Source organism: Pomacea canaliculata, linkage group LG13 (genome assembly GCF_003073045.1).
Source record: "Pomacea canaliculata isolate SZHN2017 linkage group LG13, ASM307304v1, whole genome shotgun sequence".
Lineage (NCBI taxonomy): Eukaryota > Metazoa > Mollusca > Gastropoda > Architaenioglossa > Ampullariidae > Pomacea > Pomacea canaliculata.
In genome coordinates, this window is record NC_037602.1 from 22,271,834 (window position 1) to 22,296,765 (window position 24,932).

The window sequence follows — 24,932 nt, forward strand, 5'->3', positions numbered from 1 at the left end:
ACAACAAGTGACAAGTTGACAAAAGTTCGACAAGCTGTGCCCAAGTGTTCGACAAGCTTGCCCAAGTGTCAGACTCACTCCAAGAAACTGAAGGACGAGCTCGCAGACACCGCCTGCTGTCACGTGACACCAAAGGCAGGCTGCATGAAGACCCTCAGTCATATGTCGCTGTCATGCAGCCTCCTGTGAGTGAAGTCGGCGGGTGGCCTCCCTTGTGATGTCGGCTGTGGATGTGTGCAATACCCTCCCTCGTGCACAGTGAGCGTGTACCGGGGTGGGGGCTTCACTCTCGCTCTCAGCCTCTACACACCCTCCTTTTCTACACTTCTGTGGACTGAATCTGGCGACCCTTGAACCCCTGCATATTGTTATAATCATTATGGGATGTGTGGGATGTTGTCATGAAACATTCGCACTCCCGCTTGAGAACTGTTAGACCACGAACTAATATCCCGGGACTGCTGGCAGACGATTTTGTTTCCAGTTAACTGCTAAAACGAGGCATGAGACTACAAAGCTTCCGGTTTAGTCACATTCATTGGTCAGGCTCGCCGAGACTAACAGCGGATCACTTGGCAAGAGGCTGAGCGTTGGTCTCGGCAGACAGACAGCAATCCACCTACACGTCCGTAGTGAGACTAATGGTGACAGTGGACTCGCACTTAGTGCCGTAGTCGTCAGTCACTACGTGTGGGCACATCGTCGTTGTAGTGGAGTGTGTGTCACGTGATGGGAGTATTAATGCTGAATTGATGTAGTGTTGTGGTAGTGATAGATATTGTTACAATATAGGGGGCATGATGGTGCTGGGTACACTGACAGTGACAGGGTGGCATGATGGTGCTGGGTACAGTGACAGGGGGCCATGATGTGCTGGGTACACTGACAGTGACAGGGTGCCATGATGTGCTGGGTACAGTGACAGGGGGCCATGATGGTGATGAGCTGGGTACAGTGACAGGGGGCCATGATGTGCTGGGTACACTGACAGTGACAGGGTGCCATTATGGTGATGAGCTGGGTTCAGTGACAGGATGCCATGATGGTGCTAGGTAAATCAAAATATCAATCCAACCTCAACATTCCTATTTCACCAGCAGAGAGAAGAATAGTCATCAGGCCAGCAACATCAGTAGTCTGGCAAGACAACTACACACACGATGGTCATTAACACTATATCAAGTAGGACATCTATAGATGACAGCCTCGCAGTTATCTGCTTGTGTACACATGTCACATCACTTCAGCAAGCGAGACTGAGACTGGAGGGAGACTGTCTTACTGTGTAACACCAGGCGGTGGTGACAGACATAGTAATCATGTCAGACTTGTCACGTGTAACAGCAAGCAGTCCCGGCCCCTCCACACAGTGAGAAATCGTCTGCCGGTGGAAGCACTCTTCCTTCCCAGACGGCATCAGCCTCCCCCCTTGGGGAGGGTTGGTGGCCATCTTGCGAAGACGGCGAGATGCAAGAAGCCTGCAGACTGTGTATCAGCCACCAACTGAAACTCTTGTCTCATTCATGGCAGCTGTCGGTCATGGCATATTCCTCCATTGAGGGAGGGACAAACACCGTTAGTGTCGTGAGGCAGTTGCATTTTCATTGAGGGAGGTGATGAGAAATGACTTGGTCCCCTCCCTCCACCAAGCCACAGCTTTGCATATTCCCGCCATGCATTGGTGTCGGTGATTCTCTACATTCTGGCTGCAAGCCAAGATTAATGTTTGTTCACTCATTGGAACCGCTTGTTACTCTTGATGGATGAATAGACTGTCACTCACTCACTCATGTGAGTTCTTTTCCGGACTGACGACGATAGATGGTTGCATTTAACGGGAACTGAATGGAAATCCTACACACAGTCAGTAAATACTAAGTGTTTCCGATGTTGTTCAGTGAAACTGTTTCCTGCAACACTTTAGAATGTCTTCAAAAACGAAAGCCAACTCCTTGCCAGTCCTGCAGTGACGTCAGCCGCGAGAATTCTCGACACTTGGTTGATACACTGAGCCAGCAAGTCGCAAGGAGATATTGTCACTTTTCTGTTGACCATGAAGGTTTCTTTGATGTTATAATGAAGCTGATATCAGACTCGCTGCCTCCCCTTGTCACTAATAGTGAGAGACGGGGAAGGCGAGAGAGAGGGAGGGAGGAAGGGACGGTCCCTGGAGGAGAGCCTCCCAATGACGAGGGTAAAATGGCTGACAGTGAGACTAAGCAAGTCATTACTCTCGGCACTGATGAGGGCTAAGTGACTAAATAAATGTCCTGACTACAGTCACACAGCGCCCTCAGCACTGACAAGATTCAGGGGCACTGACATCGGAAACAGTCACGTGAGCGCTCAGCCAGTGTCATGGCTGCCTACAGCAGCTGACAGTCAAAGGCCGAGAAGCGTGAGGCGATGATAAGGCCTCGTGGACCTCCCCACCCGCCTGATGCCCGTAGTCCACGGCTCGCCTCCCCGGGACCACACGTGGACAGGGAAGCGATTCTGGCCACCCTACAGCTCGTAAAGACCACTCCTAATGACGTAGCCCCTCCTCAACCCTCCTCCCCTACTCTACCAGCTTCCTGTCACGTGGCCTGTCTTGGAGGCATCGCAGGCACTGATGGCTCAGCGTCCTCGCCAGAGAGCGCTTCTCAGTGCTGCAATCATCATGTTTACCATCATCACGTTGAGCCGACAGCAGATGACGTCACTTCCGTGATGACGTCACACAAAGGGAAAGCAGCTTCCTCTTAGCGAAATAAGTGATGGCTACTCATCATCCACAGCAGGTTTCGAATATTTTCTTAAAAGTTTGGATTGCAATCTGTAGCTTTTTATTTAGTGATTGTAATCAAGTCGTGAACCAGCACCACGTGATGATGGCAGTCAAGCCCCAGTCCCATGATGCACCACGTGATGATGGCAGTCAAGTCTAAGCCCATCACGTGTAGCATGTAGCCACCATCACACTGTCACTGACACACAGCATGGCACTCAGGTGACAGTCGCAGCCACCAGCTGTCGGTGATGTCACCATGGCCAAAGCTCGTCTTGCACCAGTCGGTGGTTAATGTAATCAAGTCTGTCTTAGCGGTGAGTGTGTAAAGCCCGTGTTGCCAGCACCGCCTCTCCCTCTCCTCCCTGTTGTCATGCCAAAGTCTCTGTCAGCCCCTCCCACCCCGATTCCTTCTGTTCTCTTGTCAACATCGGTTGTGACAGAAATTCGCTTGGTGACTGCATGCCATCAGCGGACACAAGATGTCGCCACACATTGTGTGTCGTCAACTCACTCAAGGGAGGGCTTTCCCAGCGAGAAGTAGATTTTGTTGTTTTTTTTTTCCTCTATGACCCGCGGGGGACTGTGCGGGTTTCGTTTCAGAATTTCACGGAGCAGGATTGTGTTATTTTGCACAAAAGTTCTGAAGGCAAAGTAGGGCGAAGTCTGTCCTACAAAAGCTGCTGTAAAAACTCAGAGTATCCTGGGCTAGCACAGTCCTGGTGGCTGAAGCTCATCCTGTCTGTTTCCGCCATGAATGAGTTGAGTTCATTCAATGTGAGTCTGAGTCTGAGCTCAGCCCCCCGGCTGTTGGCGTGACACTGGCAGTGAGGTAGTCAGCCTGTCATTCTGTCACTGATGTGGTCATGTGTGACAGTGGCAGTGAGGTAATCAGCCTGTCATTCTGTCACTGGATGTAGTCATATGTGACAGTGGCAGTCAGATAGCCTGCTATTCTGTCACTGATATGTTGTCATGTGACAGTGGCAGTGAGAGGGTTGAGGGGCTGACGTGGTGGTGGAGGGAGTGATGGGAGGAGGAGGAAGGCTAGGGGTGGTCGAGGGGTACGTGTCGGCTCCCCTGCCTCTTGGCCTACGATCGATTCCGCCAACTTGTTTGTCCGGATCCCGCTAATCCCCCGCGGGGATTTCCCGCTATTAGTGAGCACGTGATCATGCGCCATTTGCATGCAGATGAGCGTGACACAGCACGTGACACAGCACGTGCCAGGACTTGACGCACGACAGCAAACACAATGTAAACATGACCACATGGACTTTGATGACATGGAGCAAACAATCTACTCTTGGCAGCTCAGTGGGTGACTGCATGACACAAGACAGCTGTGTGACATGTTGACATGTCTGGTGGCAGGGGTCAGGCGGGTGGGGCGTCAAGGGAGTACAGCTGTACAGCTGTGCGCATGTAGGGCTGGAGCTGCTTGTAGTGACAGACGGAAGCACAGCAGCAGTGCACCTGAAGCCGGAAGTGTTTGTGACTGAAGTGTGTGTACTGCCAGCTGTGTGTCACACTGTAGTCAGCGATGTAGTCCTACTACAGACCGCCACTCTTGCCTTGTCAGTGTCAGTGTACAGCTGTCTTCCTTTTGATGACGCTCCAACAGCTGTATGCGTTACTCAGTATTATGATCCTTCTGTATACGAGAAATGAACACACACACATATATACATATAGTGCCAGTGTATAAATATATACGTCACTTGTAGTGGATGTCCACTTTACATGTACAGACAGTTGTAATGAGTGTCACTACGTACAGTAACTACCAGCTTCTTTAACTTATCTGAATTATTCTGGTCCACACGTACAGACGTGCTGTCATGTCAACTTCAGTACTCCAGTAACTATGACTGACGTCACTACGTCGTTAGTTGTACAATGATTGTGTCAGACGTCACTACAATGCAATATTAAAGCTGTCGTGCGTCACAAACTACATTGTGCATCACCTAGTCGTCATTTTATAGCCGCACCCGGCTGCACGTCACACAGTCCAGGGTGCACACCCGTATCGGTCTGTTCTGCTACACGTCACACAGTCCATGGTGCACACCCGTATCGGTCTGTTCTGCTGCACGTCACACAGTCCAGGGTGCACACCCGTATCGGTCTGTTCTGCTACACGTCACACAGTCCAGCCCAAGGCGACGGTCAGGGCTGTCCGGTGTCCGGGTGGTAGCACTAAGCTACACAAGAATCAACACCACAGTTGTTGACAGTGTCTTGCTGTCAAGTGATGGGAGGTTGCGCGGTGTGAAGTACCCTCCATCTTCCATCTCGACAGTCGTTGCCAGACCCCTCAGGCGACCCCCTGCCCCGTGTATTACAGGTAATTCCACCCGGTTCTCGCTTGTCGCTTCGTGCCGCTGTCAGACAGCAGACGTCATGTTAAATAAATTGAATTCATTCTCCTTCACGGTGTAGACGGCCCCTTCCCCTTCCCTCACTCTGCCCCCCCCGGCCTACAGCACGTGCGCTCTACTCTACGCCGCAGCGTCCTCCCTCGAGTGGCACGTGCGGTGGCGCGCTTGACGTTGAGGTCCTGTCTGCAGACCTTGTCTTCCTCGCCATCTTGAGGCTTTTCTGCTGTTTACACACGGACACGTGCGAGTTGTTGACAGACTACTTGTCACCATGCAGGACCTCGAGCGTTGAGCTAACGCGCAAAAGTCGCCTCAAGGCGCTACAGATGGGGTCATGGGGTCATCAGCAATTTCTACTTTTGTGCGTTTGTCTTAGAAACAGCTATGGGTGAACTTCACGTGCAAAACAACAAAGTACAGCTGCTCATTGTACTCTCTCAGCCCTCACTAGTCTCGGTGACTGGACGCACATGTCTACCACGCAATCAAAGACCCGGATGTGCTGGCTATCAAACGTCCCGGATGTTAATAGCTATCAAAGAGTTACCCGGATTTGCATGGTCTAACTCGCTTTCTCCACACCAGTCCAAAGTGTACACCCACCAGAGCACACTTCCGTATATTACAGCATTAAGAACACCTTAGTACACCACACCAGAGTCAGATATAGCCAGTGACACAGCTCATCCAGTACATCACAGTCCACACAGCTCATCCAGTACATCACAGTCCACACAGCTCACCACAGTACATCGCAGTCCACACAGCTCACCACAGTACATCACAGTCCACACAGCTCACCCAGTGCATCACAGCTCACACAGCTCACCACAGTACATCACAGTCCACACAGCTCACCCAGTGCATCACAGCTCACACAGCTCACCACAGTACATCACAGTCACACAGCTCACCCAGTACATCACAGTCCACACAGCTCACCACAGTCCATCATAGTACACATACCTGGTGTAGTGTCACGTGAAGACCTTGTCTCTGCAGCTCGGTTTGTTGTGATGAGTGTCCTTCGGGTGATGTGGACTGTTGATGACACCTTAGCTGTGTTAATGTTTTATTCGACAGTTCAAGCGACTTTACTGTCAGGCGCTGAAGCCTGAGGACTGATGGCAGACAACAGTCCTGTCCAAGATCATTTGCCAGCTGTGAAAACTATTTTTAGTGTAAGGACTACAACTGCTACATCCGCCTGTAGTGAATGTCAACACTAGGCCTGCACATCAGTCGGTGTGTTTGTCAGATTGTCACTCACAGCCTCAACATCCTCCACAGAGTCTACAAAATGTTATCATTGCACTGTGTTACCTAGGTTATCTGGTTACCTAGGTTACCACGTGATGTCTACACTGTATATATACCGTTAGGGTTTGGGTGGGAAATCAAGGTGTTGCTCATGTCAAATGCCTTTTTGAGAAAATTCAAGTTTCGGTTGATGGATGACCAGGGTTGTCCATGGGACATATTTTTCTATCCCGTCCCATCCCATCCCATGGCAATTTATGCCTGTCCCATCCCGTCCCATCCCACGGGATGTTTACCATGGACAACACTGAAAACCACTTTTCGGCTTTTGTTCTATAATTCCTGCTACTTCACATACAATAGATGATTCAGAGGAAAGATTTAAATCCTTGATGAATGAAATAACAGTAAATTTATTTTGCAATATCAAGTATCGACTACCATGGGAAATACAAGTGTGTGCTATCCCATCCCATCCCATCCCATCCCATCCCATGGGACGTTTCCCATGGGATTCCCATGGGATTCCCATTCCTATGGACAACACTGTGGATGACAGGACAAAGCGAATTCTAGTCGTCTCCCTATGGTTTACACAAATACTCCACGACACAGAGCAGCTGTCTTGATGTGAAGCCCGATGGTGAGAGCGATGTTCTGATAACACCCAGGCTCGCTGTTTCAGATGTGAGCTGCCATAAGCTCCGCCGTTGTAAGGCTGGAAATAAGGAGATAAAATCTCTTTTTGTCAGGACTAGGAAACCGGAAAAAACTTTGTATTTATCTGCCCTGTGTTCGAATTTTTGTTCTGCTCCTCCTTCACCGACGGCCACTTTAGTGAGTCTCATTGTGATTAGTGTCGACACTGGTTCTGTCGTGCTGCATTGTGTCTGTCGTGCTGCATTGTGTCTGTTGTGCTGCATCGTGTCTGTTGTGCTGCATCGTGTCTGTCGTGCTGCATTGTGTCTGTTGTGCTGCATTGTGTCTGTCGTGCTGCATCGTGTCTGTTGTGCTGCATTGTGTCTGTCGTGCTGCATTGCTGCATCGTGTCTGTCGTGCTGCATACTGTCTGTCGTGCTGCATCGTGTCTGTCGTGCTGCATTGCTGCATTGGAGTGACGCTCCAGGCACGTACTAACGCAGTGTCGCGTTACATCTCGCGGTGAGCGGCAAAGGACAAAGGTCAAGTACTACTCAGTGTCTGTTGAGCTGCTGACTGTTTTCTGACTATTGAACTCTTTGCCAGGCCTGACAGTCGGTGTAGCAAGATAGATGATTGAGCAAGATGACTCGTTGAGCAAGATGAGTCGTTGAAGCGAGGCATGCGAAGAGAAAGTACTGAACCTTACAAGAAATAAAATACTACAAAGTTACATTTAACACTTGAGAAACAAATGAAACTTTTAGGTTCAAATTATTACAGCTTGCAAGTGATGTGGACAGTGGACTACTTTTGTTTGATATCCCTGCGCGAGTGGGTGTTTGATCGTCTGCTACAGAGTAAGTACACGTCGAATTTAAATAAAAATAACATGAAAAAGCTAAACACACACAACTCACGCTTTATTATTGGTTTTGATTTAGAAAAAAACCACGAACATGTCTGCTAGTCCATTCAGCAACACTAGAGGACCTTCTACGCATGAGCACACCTCGCTTCAACGAGTCATCTTGCTCAACGATCTATCTTGCTACACCAGCACTAATGGTCACTAAGTGTCAGCACTATTGGTCACTAAACTACTAATGGTCACTTAGTGCTCACTTGTTGTACAACGTCTTCTGCTACATTTTTGTCCGTCCCTCCATTTTGCCGCTTTTTTTCCTCCCACAACTTGATGTCTTCTCCATTCTCTCTCTCCACTAGCTCGTGCTGCAGTTGTCTGTCTTGTCTTGCTGTTTGTTTCCCACGACTCCTGTCTCCGTCTCCATCACGACCGGACACCACGGCCTTGTAAGCTAGTTTTCGACTGGTGAGAGCATCAGGCCCAGCGCCGCCATGACACTCATGACACTTGGCGCCCTCAGGGGGCGCAATCGACGGTAATGGAGTTGCTGGTGGAGTAGTCTGCCTTGATTTGTGTAGAGTACCCGGCTCACGGCCATTCACAGTAGAAATAATCATCTGCCTCCTCACACCATCTCTTGCTTGGGACAAGGGTTGGCTGTCTGCCAGACCTCGTTTTGAATACGTTAGTGATCTGGCGGTTACAGAAAGTACACGTCACCTGCGCTACTCACAGACAGTTAAGTGCACGTTACAGTGAGTAAAGCTCTCACCTCACACACACGCACACAGGTACACACACAGGTACACACACAGGCACACACACACACACGCACACAGACATGCACACCTGGACATCTGTCGGACTCACACCTGCATGTCATCGCGGACAGCACTGATGACTGTCTCAGGCTTCGCTGTCCTGTCAGCATCATCTTCTTAGTCTCAGACGTCGCAGACAATGAACCAGCGGACTGTCAGGAAGAGCGGCACTATGAACGTGTTCATATGTTCATATGTTCATAGTCATGTAGGAGTGACAGCCAGTCAGTGTCGCCCACAACTTCTACACGACATCTCCTCTCCGCAGTGCGTCTACGACTGTTGGTAGGAGCAGCAGTGGCGCCATGCAGCGTGGAGGGAGGGGGGGGGAAATTGGTGTTTTACGCCGTGTCAGCAGCTAAGGCAATATTACGGCAGGCAGCCAGCCCTGTAAACAGATGCCACGTGCAGAGAAAGAACAACGTGCCCGAGACGAGAAATGAACTCTGGGCAGCCAACCTGCAGCGTGGAGGGAACCTGTGCAGGTGACACCAATGTCTGAGAAGACAACTCAGGAAACTTTGCTGCCTGCTTGTACAAAGTCCAGGATCCACAAAGCCAACTGGTGGGATGGCGTGCAGCTAGAACTTGTGCCCAGAACAGAGGTGGTGCGGTGTGACAAGCGCAGAAATCAGTCAAGACCGCAACTCACTGTCTCCAGGTGGTTGTACGGAGTGTTGGACATCGTGTACACCTCGTCCACCTCTCACAGAAACTGCTGTAGGTCAAGATGTTTGTCAACAGCAGCCACAGCCTCGGTCCTGACAGTGTTTGAAGTGCTGTCATGCCAAGTGACGTACGAGAGACTGGTCTCAAGTGGTGTGGTTCAATGGACCAAGTGGCTGTTGACACCATCACAACTTTAGTTGCTTTTTCAAGTTTTTCTGTTTTTCTTTTATACTTAGGGTTTCACGTGCGACCTTCATCAAACAACACGTGCGCAGGGTGTCGTGACATCGTCAACACCAGGTTCATGTGACGTCACAACTGGACAGTTGAGTCCATATGTGGCGTGGCTATCAACTGATACAAAGTGTGAGTGACGTTCTAACGTGTTTACTACGTCAGCGCCTGTGGACATCGATATGGCAGCACATCCCAGCCATAAATAATAAATGTTGAGGTAGGTGGCGCGCCACGACTTATGGCCACCAAGAGGACAGTAAAGATGACAGCTCATGTAGGACTGGCAAGTCTGAAGGAGGAATGAGAGGCTGTGAAGCTCAGACAACTACTGTGTTCATTCCTTTCAGCAATCACACACAAACACAAAGTGAGGACAATGTATTTTAACATGACAGGTAAGTAAAGGATGTAAATACCGCCAAATACCGCCAAATACCGCGCCACGTCTCCACACAAGACAATGGCGATGTGTCAAGAAGCAAGAGTACAAATGTTGGCGAGTGGCTGACGAAGCCACTCCTGGCTGATGTTGGGTTTCTCTGGCTGTCAGGCGTGACCTCAGACCTTTAGACCAATCTCTTTACACCGAACGTAGCGCCCTCTTGAACTTTCAATAAAATATTTAACAGGGTTATGTGTCTTACTGGGCAGATGGCGCGTCAATAGACTTCCGTTCTGCGGTACAAAATGGCGGGAGACGGGAAAGGGCTGCCCTCAAATGATGCAGTTATGGACCCTGAGTGTTTGTTCCTCTCGTGGGATAAAGACAGGAAGAGGAGGCCAATCGATAGTCGGCCATGTTCATGCCGATGCCATGCTCTTGTCACGGAGACTGACAATGAGCTTCAGTTCTAAAAGAAACGTCTGCTGTCACTTCGAGCTGCCTCGTCACTCAACTACTGTTTGAAAACTCGATCTGTCTTCTTCGTCTGTCACTGCCTTCAGTCTGTCTTCTTCGTCTGTCACTGCCTTCAGTCTGTCTTCTTCTTCTGTCACTGTCTTCAGTCTGTCTTTTTCGTCTGTCACTGTCTTCAGTCTGTCTTCTTCGTCTGTCACTGCCTTCAGTCTGTCTTCTTCGTCTGTCACTGACTTCAATCTGTCTGCTTTGTCTGTCACATTTGACATTTTTTTAAAGAACAATAAATGAAAATAATGGATAGGGAAATAATGTCAATGTCTCTCTCTCTACATGTTAAATGTCGCCTTCATTAATTATTGTAACAACACAACAACAACACAACAACACACTCTTCCCTGTCACGTTTCAGTCAATATTAGTGTTGTTTGTTTTTTGTCCAGATGTGTATGTAGGGAGAAGCTACATCACCGTCTTAATGTTATTTGTTGTCTGATGAATGTATTACTAAATGGTTTGTTGTTATCATAAGTTTTGAGTGAGTGGATAGTTCTTGAGAGAGATGTTGGTGAGTATGTTGCTGTAAGTCATTAAAATTTTCTTTCTGTCAAGATATCAACAGACTATGCCAGGGTGGACACTTCTCGGGTCTGTGATTGCCACCCGTCACTCAGTGAGTGCAGGTAGTGTATAGATGTCAACAAGGACTATTAGCTCGTCCTTCACACACAATGAGCACAAATAACTGTTGCTCTAGCAACGTGCGAGGCTTCACGGGTAGGTGAGTGTGAGGGTGGAGACGACTGGTGCAACAAGAAAGGCGACATGGATTCCATGAAGGAGTTGAAGGACTGGCTGGTCACCAAGTGTCGTTTGCCGGGCTTCCAGCACCAGACGCTGAAGCCTCCAGAAAAGTCCGAGTCGAAGTTTGTGTCCAACCTCGTGACGCCTCAGACGATCCCGGAGTTCGTCATCCCCGGCTCCTCCGAGTCCTCGCGGAACCCCAGCATCTGCTCCAGCGACGACCTGCGCAGTCACTCCAGCGGCATGAGCGTGACCTGCTCCCCCAACACCAGCCCTGCGGTGTCTCCTCGCAACTCCTTCTCGGGGCTGGGTGTTCCAGACACCAAGTCACCTGTCAGGGTGCGGTCGGCGCCGGTGTCTCCTCGCCGAGATTCTCATGGATTCTTGCGAGACTTCGGTGCGCGATCGCTCTCCAATCTGCCCTACCCCCGCGAGAACCCCGCAGACCCAGCCAACCCGGCCGCCGCGGAGCATCCGCATGTCAGGAGCAGGTCCAGCTGCGGCTTCTCCACGCTCAAAGACAATCCGCACATGCGCAGGAAGGAGTCGCTGCCGCCCGTTGGCCGGTCGGACGGTGATCAGCGCCTGCGGGGGTTTGTTCGCCGCCCCTTCCGGTCGCACGAGTCGCTCTTCGCCACCATGGAGGCTGCAGGGGCGGCAGGGGCCGTAACCGACCATAGCACGCCCGGCCGCTGCTCTCCAGTCTTTGCCGACCAGAATGATTATCTCCCCTTGAGGGAGTCCTTTCGCCGCTCGCAGCGCTACTATCGCCGCCGGTCGTCGTTGGCGCAGGTGGAGATGACGACGGCGCTGTGGCGACAGGCGCGAGACAACCACGACGTGCAGACCCGCCGCATCGCCGTCGTCGACCTGATGACAGTGCCAGCTGACCCCTGCAAGGTCAACAAGCGCCACTCCGCTCCCTCCTGCACCCCGGCCCCCAGCAGTCTGCTGATGCACAAAGCCAGCGTGGAGGTCGGCAGCAGCGACAGCCACCAGCACGAGGCCTGCAGCAGCGGCGCCACCTGCCGGGAGAACTGCAGCGTCGACAGGTCGAGTGCCTGCCCAGGAGGGGGCGATGGTGACGGCCACGACAAGACGTTGACGGAGCGGGGGGAGATCAAGTTCTCCTTCCAGTACTTCCCCGCCACCCGCCGCCTCAAGCTGCTGCTCATCCGGGGAGAGAATCTGCGCTTCCCGGAGCGGCCCGACATCGTCACCAACCCCTTCTTCAAGGTAAGCACTCTGACCTCCTGACCTGCCAAAAGGAAACACAACTCTGGGCATCGTAGTGGGAATTGTCGTTCTTGTCTGCTCAGTGGAGGACCTCATGAGTCACGTGACACTTTGCTGTTTGTTGCTATTGTCTGTCTTTGGTGAGGCGAATGACAGGACATCAGATATTAATGATTCGAGAAAATGTCGAGATTACTGATTTAAGAGAAACGAAATTATTTTGACGCGTTGAAGCAAAGGAGGAACGTTCCTGTAGACCTTGGTACTTGGTAGTCTGTCTCGGTATGCGACATGCCCGAGCACTGCCCGCCAGTAACAACACTTTCTGCAGCCTCCGCATCCCATCCTCTCCGTCCATCCCCAGATTATGGCAGACAAGAGGATTGTCTAGTAATGTGGTAATGTCTAGTGGCGCAGTCGCAGTCTTGTCACCCATACAGCAGGAACCTGAACTCCTGTGGCAGTCGTATTGGTCACGTGTTTGTAGACCTCGATGTCTCCCGATACTCAGGTTTTTATCCCACCCTCACCCCGGGGGTTATCGAGTTATCGAGATCTCGTACTTTAATTACTGTCATTACTCTGTCAGCAACTATGGTCTGCAAGGAATCAGTGATGATGATGTCACCAATTGTTCATATGTCAGCAAAGTAGTGTCGGCACTACCTACAGGGCTGGTAGTGTCATCAGACACCCGAGGTCACTTGAGTGAGCACCTGAGGTCGTTGCCTTCACTCACATGCTTACTTTCCTTACTTTTTGTGGCAGGTGTCCCTCATGCCCGGCAAGGTGCAGAAGCAGGTGTCCGAGACGGTGAAGCACACCAGTAACCCTGTCTACAACCGCGAGTTCTTCTTCAACGACATCAACATGGACGAGTTGAGGAACCTCCGTCTGCGCATCAAGGCCTTCCACAAGGGCCACAACCTCAAGATGGCCGAGTACCTGGGCGAGGTCAACATCCCGCTGGCCAACTACGACCTCCTCATGGAAAACCGCATGTGGACAGACCTCCACTTCAAACCCTACGAGCAGGTGAGAACAGTTCAGAAGGTCAAAGCGCGTGGGTGGGTCAGTAGCTGCTGAATACCACGATGCAGCAACTGTTGACCACACCTAACTCTATAAATAGGATTTATCTGGGTCAGCTTGAGGTCAGCCACAGTGATGTGCAGCTAAATGTCATCTGTGTCAACGGACTGCTGCCGACAGTGGTGCGAGCATTGAACCTGTGAGAAATAACCCTTGACCTTTGTGTGGCCGTTTTCAGATGGAGTTTCGGGGACAGCGTCTGCTTTAGAGTACAGTGGCTGTCTGCTTGGGCGGCTGTCTGGTTGGGCGGCTGTCTGACTGGGTGGCTGTCTGGTTGGGTGGCTAACTGCGTGGGTGGCTGTCTGACTGGGTGGCTGTCTGGGTGGGTGGCTGTCTGACTGGGTGGCTGTCTGGTTTCCCTTCTCCCTTTCTGTCTTTCAATCTCACTCGTCTTCTCACGCTCGTCTCGCTGCCTAAGTCAGTGGACTGCCAGTCTCCATGTTCTGCACGATGACATTCTGTTCATGGACCAAGATGCTGATGGGCAGAGTCATGTGACCAAAGCAGACTACATCAACCAATCATCTTAGATGAACTCGTCAGGAGATGACTGGTATCCTCACGATCCCGAAACAGAGAAGAAGAGCATTACAATGTTAACGGACTGCGTGGCACCTGCAGCATCAAGCTACTACAACTTCTACACTCACCTTACATTCACACAGTGAACATCTCACCCAACACCCGGCTATCAGTCCACACCACAGTCTAACCCAGTGGTTCTCAAAGTATTTCAGACCGCGGACCACTTTACTTAAGTAAAAACTATGGCGGACCACCAAGGCCTAAAAATCACTCTGTACTATGAATTTCACATTTAAATTGCCGCATTTGTTTCATTACAATTAAAAACTAAATGTACTTCTGTGACAGTAGTATAGTAATAAGTTGACATAAAACTACGGACATCGTTCTTTGTAATTAAAATGTTAATGTGAGGAATACATCACTGTAAACATCACTTTGCTGACTTATGACGACTGTCAGCCGCGGACCACCTGACTTATGCCCGCGGACCACTAGTGGTCCGCGGACTTTAAGAACCACTTTAAGAACCACTGGTCTAGCCCACCCTCACTCCAACTCATGATGGTTTGATGTGACACTCAGCAAAGTTCAGTGACAGAGACATGTCGCCATCCAACCCCCATCTTCACGACTACTAAAAAGCTACTGCAGTAATGCAGTAATGAATGATGTAGTAATGCGGTAATGTAGTAATGAGTAATGCGGTGATGTAGTGACGTAGTCATGCAGTCCATCTGTAGCTGGCGGTATGTTGGACCAAATTTCATCCCGCGTGACCCCGAGCAAGGTTCGCTACTTGAGCACGTGGCCAGCGTGCGTGCAGCATCACACCACGTCACGCTCCTTCGTGGGGGTGGCGCTCAGGTGATCAGTTACAGTTGTGTCCAAGTGGCCAGACCTTAGCTGTGGGCCGGGTAAGCAGATCCTTGCCCGCTACCCGTGTCAGACGAAGATCGATGATAAAGTCGTTAGCTGCTCCCACAGCCTCCGCGCTCATGAACGTTGTTAGTGTCGCTGGTGTGGGCAGGCAGAGTGCGTCACACTGGTAGTGCTGCTAATGTGGGCATGTAGAGTACGTCACTCCACTAGTGTCACTCATGGTGGCAGCCAGAGTACGTCACTCCACTAGTGTCACTCATGTAGGCATGTAGAGTACGTGAAGTTTCTTTCTTTGGTGCGAACGTCACTAACAGTTGATGTTGTAGCCATCCTGATGGTGTAGCAAAAGCGCCGGTCTGTTGGTTTGTCTAATCTTTCTTTCAACTTACTTTATTTGAAGAAATCGGAAAAGTAAACAACAGTCTAGGAAAATGTGTATTCAACAACAACAACAACAACAACAACAACAACAACAAGTATGAGAACTTTTGATGTGACAAGGGTGTGAAGTTTGAACTTTTCGTGAATTATGTGAAACAAACACGTAAATATAACAACAGACAGTACACCTTGTCCATGTCGCATTCCAAAGTAAGATAACAAGACAGACACTCTCTCTCTCTCACTCACACTCTGACACTCTGACACTCTCACACACACACACTCTCTCTCTCACACTCTCTCTCTCTCTCACTCTCTCTCTCTCACTCTCTCACTCTCACACTCTCTCTCACTCACACACTCACAGGAATGCAGGAACTGTCTGTGTACTGAATCCGTGCACAGTACAGCACAATAATGCACTAAACACGTCTTTCATCGGATCTGGGCACAGTGCACCACTCACATCGCACTGTTTCTATGCTGACAGGATCTGGGTCACCTGCAGGTGGAGCTGCTGCTGGAGCCGCGTGAGGAGCGACTGACGGTGGGGTTGTGCAGGCCAAGGGACTACCTGCTCACCACATCACCGGCGCGCCAGGTAAGCACAGGTAGAGCTGACGTAGTAAGTCTCCCACAGGTGAGTCTGGCAGGTAAGTCAAGGTGCGCGTACAGGTGTGTAGTAGCTAGGCAACCAACAGAACTGTGGGATACATGTGTTACAGTAGGTCAGCAAACAGACCTCAGGACAGACAGGTCAGGTCGGCATTTCCGGTAAATTAGTTCATCCAACGAGTTTTGTTAATTTGAACATGTTCTACTTTACATTTCTTTGAAAACTGCTGCGTGAGCCAACATGGCTACCATTGAGGTGAAGGTCGAGGCCTGTGCATGCGAGGTTAGAGTTGTTTGCTCCACCCATTCTCCTAGTCCGGGTACCTTGTTTGTGGTCTTGTAAATACTAGCAGCCGTTATGAGAAAAGCACCTGGCGAGACTACACCATTGTATTCAACTTGTTCTTCACCGATCATCTGACAGGTGTGGGTGGGCTCCTTCCTTCCCTCCATCACTCGTTCAGAAGGAACAAAGGGCTTGAACATGAGTTTTAGTAGACAAACTACAGTCTTGGGTAGCGTCAGCCAGTGAATGTGTGTGTGTGGGTGTGTGGGTGGATGTGTGGGTGGGTGTGTGGGGTGTGTGGGGTGTGTTGGGGGTGTTTAGTGGGGACTGGTGACATCACCGGCTTGTATCAGAAGCATGGCTTTGTTATCGCGCGCCTGTCACTGAACACCGCCTGCAGCATCATTCGTCTTTGGAATTGATTTTCATCTCTCTTCTGTTTGATGAGGTGTGCAAATGCTGGAGACCTTTCAAGCACAAACTTAATGTGGATGTTTTTTTGGGGGGGAACTTTCTTAAGCCATCTGTCATCAACAGTGTCAGGAAATAAACAGCCTCTTTGTATGATTTCTTCTTTCTGAAGATTTCCTTAAGGAATACCGAACACAGAATCAAGTGGATTCGTTTGTGTTTACTTCATTCTCTTCGAGACCTCCTGGTGCTCAGGGTGGAGACCTCCTAGAAGGTTTTGTCCCAGCATCGACGACTGTCATTCCCGTGGTTAACGGCACTTGACGCCATCTTTAGCTCTATTTATATCCTGCGCATAATCATAACTTTTTCTTTTTTATTGATGTGTTGGATAATTAAAAAAAAGGAAATGTAAAAAATAAAAAAAAACCTTGATACTTGGAGTGTGTTTCACAATGAAGACTAACTACATTCACACGGTGGACAGTCGGTCAGTCGCAATGTTCAGGTAGTGGACGCACTGCCACAACTTTTATCTCGTGACACTTGAGACTTCGCTCAATGTCAGTAGGCCTCGTGGTGTGACACTTGGTTCAGTGTCAGTAGGTCTCGTGGTGTGACACTTGGTTCATGTCAGTAGGCCTCGTGGTGTGACACTTGTAGCGAGACCTACACACACCAGCCTATGTCTGAAATTCTTGAACACTCCGTCTCTTCCCTACCTCCCAACCCCCGAAGTGGTGTTGGTTGTGGTGAGACTCACCAGCCGTGGATGTGACGTGTTCACCTGTCCCTCCCCCACAGAGACTGATGATCTTTCACAAACCGTGACGTGCTGTGACAAACACTTGCAAGATGTCTCGCCCACGTCACGCGCCGGAAAGATGAATCTTGTCCTCGCGAGGACCGATGGTTGTTGCTGATGGCAAACCTTCCGCAAAGCTGATGCCTGAAGCTGTTGCCAGCCATTATCCTGCCCGATGTCCCCTCACACCTTCCCCTAATGGCGCCCACGAGACCAGCTCATCTCGTACACAATCACCATGGAGACTAGCCGCTGCCCAGTAGCAGCCACGGCCATCTTTATGAAAGGAGAGTCGTTACCCAGGGCAACAGAGGAAACTATCGAATGCGTCTTATTTCTGTAGTTGCAATGCACTGGCAGACCAGCCGACCCCGTTTGGCCTATCTTGACCCGAAGTAATATTCTACACTTTAAAAACTAGGCCCCGGGGGTAAAACTACATCCGCGGAGTCTGGCACCGCTTGATACCCAGGCTAAAAGGCTCTTGTCCTTCACTTCTCCATATTAACTCAGACCTACAGCTTGTCCTCCCTTGTCACCACGGACCCTGGAGACTGGCCCCTACTGTGTACAGTCCCCTCGGCATTAGTTCAAGTCGCGTTCCCATGGCAACTTGGAGAAAAGAAAACACGTCTTGCTCCGAAGATTATAGGAGTGTCGGACTTGTGTTTCTTGACCCCGGGTCACGTTTGCCACCGCTTGATAGCCACGGTGTCAGGAGACTAGCTCCTACAGTGAGCACTGCCTAGGAGACTAGCTCTTATAGTGAACACTCGTCTAGGAGACTAGCTCTTATAGTGAACACTCGCCTAGGAGACTAGCTCTTATAGTGAACACTAGCCTAGGAGACTAACTCTTAGTGAACACTAGCCTGGAGACTAGCTCTTATAGTGAACATTAGCCTAGGAGACTAACTCTTACAGTGAACACTCGCCTAGGAGACTAGCTCTTACAGTGAACACTAGCCTAGGAGACTAGCTCGTACAGTGAGCACCCGCCTAGGAGACTAACTCTTACAGTGAACATTGACCTAGGAGACTAGCTCTTATAGTGAACACCCGCCTAGGAGCCTAGCTGTGACTGTACACACTGTAGTGACAAATAACAACAAATGTTTGTCAACATTTTCCCGTCCTGTTCCTCCCAGCGCCTGACGTGGCGAGGGTTGTTGCGATGCTGCGCCTGATTTTTGTCTCTCCTTGTTTCCGCCATCGATTGTCAGCTGGTGCAGTCAATGTGACTGATGTAATTAGTGCATCAGCCCCGGCTTCCTCCTCCTCCAGCCAAAGTCTTGTGATCGCCGACATTTGCACATTTTTGTAACACTACACCTCCGGAAGTGTGCATGTTGGGTGCGTGCGCGCGTGCCTGGGAGTCACTGAGTACGGTGTGTGTGTGTGGGGGGACGGGGTGTTTGCGAACATGCGTGTGTGTGTGCGTGTGTGTGAGGACACTATCAGGAGCTCAGCTGTTTCTGTACAAACTGGCGATGAATGTGTGCAGCACGTGTATGTACATGTACATGTATGTACAGGGAGCCTCCCCCCTGTAGACAAAGTCAGGTTGTCGGGGTGCAGGGAATGTCGTGAGGTGAACTGCTCCACGAAGCTTGCGAAATATTCCGCCTGCAGTAAACAAAAAGAAGCCCCGCCTTCATGAAAACAAATGGCTGCTTGCCCAGCATAAACATTGTGTGGAGGCAGGAGACCAGGTGATGGAGGCCGTGGGTAGAGTTATGTCACTTGTTATTCCGTCTCCATCACACACTGAACCAGTAATTACCGGCCACAGCTCCGTGTGTGTGTGTCATCGCTTGTCACACTGTAATGACAGCATCTAAAAGTATCCCAGGCCTGGAGAGCAAGATTTATTGCAAATCGTTAAGTGCAAGTATTATTTTTGTTTGTTTGTATTTTAATGTAACAGTCGCGCTGGGAAACAATTGATGCTGTAGATGACAGAGTACTACACAGGCTCTCATCTCCTCCAGCTAAAGGTGTGTACGAGGTATTCACTCGCTCACAGTCAGCACAACCATTCCACACCACCTTCTAGCCAACATCCGGGCATTGCTGCACGTGTGCCTGACGTCGTCATCCCACCCTGACGATGACACGGTCACCGATAATAAAGGGTGATGAGAAAGATCTGCCTTCCGACATCATTTAATATTTAGACTAGAAAGCTCCATAGCTGTCACAGTGTGTAGGAATGTCCACAGCTGTCACGATGTAATGTCCACAGCTGTCACAGTGTGTAGGAAGGTCCACAGCTGTCACAATGTGAAGGGAAGGTCCACAGCTGTCACAGTGTATGTCCACAGCTGTCACAGTCTGTAGGGAAGGTCCACAGCTATCACAATGTAATGTCCACAGCTGTCACAATGTAATGTCCACAGCTGTCACTGTCTTTAAGGAATGTCCACAGCTGTCACAATGTGTAGGAAGGTCAAAGCAAAGTCCCAAATCCCGAAAGTGGTTTCTGTGATGGCCCTGCATCAGGTCTGGGGTCTGAGATGCTATTGATCATCTGTCCTCCAACATTTGTCTGTATTCCAGTCAGTCAGGTCGGGTTTCAGCCAATCAGGTCAGGTCAGGTCAGAGTGCAGTGTGTCGCCATTGGTGGGAATTGGTGAGACCTCGGGGACAACTCAGCATGGCCGAGAGAGAGAGAAAGAGAGGAACAAACAGGAGAAATGCTATTTGTGTCTGTCTTTTCTTGACTTTGTCTCTCTCTTGGAAAAAAGATATCTGGGTTGTGTATCCACTACAGGTGTGAGGTAGCCAGTAGTTCCACTCCCGTACACATGAACATCGTCTGCTATTCCAGATGTCGCTTTTGTCGCGGCTCTGTTAATTCTGTTCTGACAAATGAACTTTGTTGATCGACATTACTTTTTATGAGATTTGTTTGCTTGTCACCTGCGGTTTGGAGGGTGGTAGAGAAACTACTGGTGTGTAGAAAAACTAGTGTCGTGTATAGAGAAACTAGTGTGTATGTAGAGAAACTAGTGGCGTGTAGAGAAACTAGTGACGTGTAGAGAAACTAGTGGCGTGTAGAGAAACTACTGACGTGTAGAAAAACTAGTGGCGTGTAGAGAAAACTACTGTATAGAGAAACTAGTGGCGTGTAGAGAAACTAGTAGAAAAACTAGTGTAGAAAACTAGTGGCGTGTAGAGAAACTACTGAGATGTGTAGAGAAAACTACTGTAGAAACTACTGGTGTGTAGAAGAAACTGGCGTGTAGAGTGTAGAGAAACTACTGGTGTGTAGAAGAAAACTACTGGTGTGTAGAGAAACTAGGTGTGTAGAGAAACTACTGGTGTGTAGAGAAACTACTGGTGTGTAGAGAAACTACGACTGTAAAGACTGAGGCTTTCCTTTGTCACTTTAGCGGCTTTGATTGAGTTTGTTCCCGAAAAAGTTCAACTTGCGAGAAAGACGACAAAAAAAGAGATAACTGTCAACGCGTGTTGAAAGGAAGCACAGAGGAACTTGTTTGTCCATGACAAGTGAGCGGCCAGCACACTGCCAGCCCTCATCCACTGCTTCTCAGTTGACATCACTGTCATGGCTGCTCGTCGCTGGGGCCACGAGATGCTCGGCTTTTTGTTTCCTTTCGAGGCTGAAGCACTTTGTTTACTCTCCTCCTGACCACAGGCTGTGGAGGTCACGAACCGTCTCTGTCTCTCTGAACAATGACCACAAGTTCAAGGTCGGCTCTGAGACGAGACTGAGTGACTATGTAGATATATATTACATAGATAACACATATATGTTACATATTACATCAGATATATGTTACATCCTGGGCCTGCAGACACGTGCTCACCGTCTCTTGTTCGCGGTGTCTGTAGCGGGGAGGTGAGTGGCGCAGTGGTTCAAGTCCTTTCTCACCACCACCATGGGATCGCATCTCATTCCATACTCTCCCCCCTCTCTCTCTCTCTGGATGACACCTCAGTGTGTCAGGCTCTCTGGATGTGACACCTCAGTGTGTCAGCTCTGGATGTGACACCTCAGTGTGTCAGGGTCTGTATACTTATGGCTGACTGTAGGGTTCATCTGCCACTCTATGTCCTCGTCCTCGTCTTTATTCCTTCTGACTGCTGTCTGCCTGATGCACGTGACAAGACTTTGTTTGCACCTGCCGACAGTGGTGACAATGCGATGACAGGCTGATGGTGACTGTGACAACAGCTACTGACACTATTAATACATCCTGACCACAGCGACAGACGTGCAGCTGAAGTGACGTGACGTGACTCTGAGGTGACGTGTCGCCGGAGGAGTCTGGCGATAATGGCGATAATGTGTGCGGCTCATTACTGCCAGTGACGTGGCAGCGAAGTGACGTGTGGTGAAGAGTTTTGTCTCTGGCGATGTTGTCCCGAGACACGAGGAGTCTCATAAACACGTAGTTTCACCACTGACGTGGTTGTTGTGCTGACTGTCCAGACAGCGACACCTGAGCGCCAGTGCACGTGCGGATGTTGTCGGTGCCGCGGACGCAGGTGACTGAACCCTGGGTGGGTGCAGAGGACCGAGGTGTGAGGCTGAAGGCGAGTGAACAAGTCTCAGGTGTTCAGTTCAGACACCAGAGCTCCACGCCTTCAATTATTGCTGAGTCTCGTCTAGCCTGCGATCTGCGAGGCAAGTGTGTGCAAAGCTTCCGGTCTTACGGCTCGCCGAGACTAACTGTGGAGAGCTTGGCAAGAGGCAGACTGAGTAATCCACCGATATACCTCCGTGTTCACACACACACACTGACATATACACATACGCTCACACTAACGCACATACACACACACATACACTCACACACACATACACACACTCACATATACACTCACACATACACACACACAATACACACACGAGCCTCTACATCCTCTGTCGTGCATTTGATGGATGGCAGCGGGTTGTCCCGGTGTCTGGTGTCCACATTCTTTATGCCAGGAAAGGTCCTTCCGTCACCTGCTCCATCATGGCCGCTGACTTTCTTCACCGGGCTGTCAAACACGAGGACTAACACTAGTCTGCTTGTCATCACCCCATGCCCACCTTCGGCCCGTCCTGCGGGCACCTTGCTTGTCCTCCCGCCTCTTAGTGAGCATTGTGTGTGTGAGTGTGTGTGAGTGTGTGTATGTGCATGGTGTTAGCACATGGTGTTAGTACGTGACATTAGTACTCGTCGTTAGTAAGCAGCGCTGGTACACTGTGTTAGTACAGGGCGTTAGTACACAGTGTGAGCAATGACACTAGCACATAGTGTTAGTACATGTCGTTAGTACATGTCGTTAGTACATGGTCTTAGCACGTGACATTAGTATTTGTTAGTACACGGCGTTGCTACCTGTTGTCTTGGGCTGTTGGTCTTTCTGTCCTGCGCTACGTTGTGACTACGTCTGCCTGACGAGCGGTTGTTAGTATTTATGTACTGACAACCTACGTCATGTCTGTGACATGCCTAACGACTTTCTGCTGATTGTTGTGACCTGCACTACGTCATGTCCGTGACGTGCCTTACGATTGGGTGCTGGTGTTTCAGATCCCTCAACGTGACGACGAGCGTGGAGCAGCACGGACAGTCACTCTGTGAACGTCACACGCGCGTGCGCAAGAAGGCGACGGAGCCGGTGTTCAAAGAGTGGCTGGAGGTGCGTTGGCCTGTGACCTCGACTCGCTGCTGGCCACCGGGTGCGGCTGTGCGTGTACAACCACGAGCGCCTGCGAATCGGACCCGTGCTGGGCGAGGTGTTGGCTCGGGCGCGGGGCGCGCGAGGGAAAGCGTCCATCACGCGGCACGCAGGAGATGATGCACGCGCCCGGCAGGAAGCTGCGCCGCTGGCACTAAAACTACCTCAGCGTGGCGGAGACCACCTCCTAGTGCGCCACCACCCAGCTGGTGCAGCTACAGGTCCTTCTGGTGTGTGACGTCACCGTGTCTGGTGAGTGGGGCTGCGGCTGTTTGATGTGACGTCACATCCGCCAACAACAACACCTTGTAAAAGGGCGTGGACGGTATCAGTGTACAACGACAAGATGAGTGGGAGCAGACAGCATGTGAGTGTGGCAATAGCCTCGCTCACATTCGAGGGCATGATGCTGCTGACTCCCTGGGATGACACTGATGAATGGTGCTTGACGCCTGATGACAAGTGTTTGACACCTGATGACAAGGGGCGTGACTCCTGTCTCGAGATAGTCGTCTATGTGTCACAAGTAAAGCTGCGAGAAAACTTGATGGGCTGGATGAGGGACAGCGATGTCTCACTGTTGTCTTGGTGTCGACAGCTCGTCACTGTCTGGCCAGAGACAATTTCTGTTTCTCTCTCTTTTTTTCTCTCTCTTTCTCTCTCTCTCTTTCTCTTTCTCTCTTTGCTGTCTGTATCTGTCTTTGAGTGGTGAGACGGGTCAAGCTGCGAGATGTAAAGGTGCAACGTCTGTGGGTACTCAGCACCTGAGCGATGTGTCACCTGGTTACCCGGACAATGACATGGTAGAGTGCACTACTACCTGACATAGTGCTGTCTACTCACTACTACCTGACATAGTGCTGTATAGTCTACTACTACCTGACATGGTGCTGTCTACTGACTGTTACCAGACATAAACATGTACCATTACCGAACATGGTATTGTATAGTCTACTGACTATTAACAGGGTACTTTATAGTGAACTGACTATTACTATAGTGTTGTATAGTCTACTATTACCAGACATAGTGCTGTATAGTCTACTATAATGTTGTATAGTCTACTGACTATTACCGGACATAGTCAACTGACATTGTAATGTGTGGCCCAGTAACCATTACCAGACATAGTGCTGTCCACTGACTATTAAGAGACATAGTGCTGTATAGTCTACTAACTATTACCAGACATAGTGCTGTATAGTCTACTGTAATGCTGTATAGACTACTGACTATTGCCGGACACTGTAGTGTAAAGGTCACTGACGACGTCTTGAATTTCTGTGCCACTGGTCCTTCATTGCGGGTGCTCAGGCCATCTACCCGTATTCAGCGGGCGGCTGGGCTACCGTAGACTTACGTTCTACATTGATAGGTTTGTAGTTGTAACCAGGTACAAACTGACTTTCGACTATTTTTTATTTATATTTTTTCTCGACATCTGTGTTTCGTAGTCCACGTACTCTGTAGAGGTCTGGGAAAAGTGGAGTAGGGGGTGGGAGGGACGGGAGAAGTCAGACCGTTGACAAGGGTGGATGTGATGAAAGAATGTCACATAGCTTCCTCGGTGGCTTGTAGCCCACACACGTTGGAATGAGGAGTCTGTCTGGGTAGCAAGGGAGTTAGGTCTGGGTTGGCGCTTAGGCTAAGGGCTGTGTTTGGGCACAGTTGCTTCTCGGGTGTTGATTTCTT

At 50.0% G+C, this 24,932-nt stretch overlaps 1 protein-coding gene across 5 annotated transcripts in view; it reads left to right on the top strand.

Moving 5' to 3' along the window:
* LOC112554094 (C2 calcium-dependent domain-containing protein 4C-like) overlaps nucleotides 1–16,559 on the top strand; it is a 37,343-nt gene extending 20,784 nt beyond the window's left edge. For 3 of the 5 annotated variants that reach the window (XM_025221694.1, XM_025221695.1, XM_025221697.1), the window contains 3 exons: nucleotides 11,117–12,544; nucleotides 13,313–13,579; nucleotides 15,915–16,559. In XM_025221694.1, coding sequence (XP_025077479.1) covers nucleotides 11,330–12,544; nucleotides 13,313–13,579; nucleotides 15,915–16,202 — 1,770 coding nt within the window. In that variant the 5' untranslated portion in view covers nucleotides 11,117–11,329 and the 3' untranslated portion in view covers nucleotides 16,203–16,559. Of the gene's footprint in view, nucleotides 1–638; nucleotides 2,784–11,116; nucleotides 12,545–13,312; nucleotides 13,580–15,914 lie in introns of those variants that run through there. The other 2 variants (XM_025221696.1, XM_025221698.1) reach the window with 2 other exon arrangements.
* Nucleotides 16,560–24,932: the final 8,373 nt, after the last annotated feature.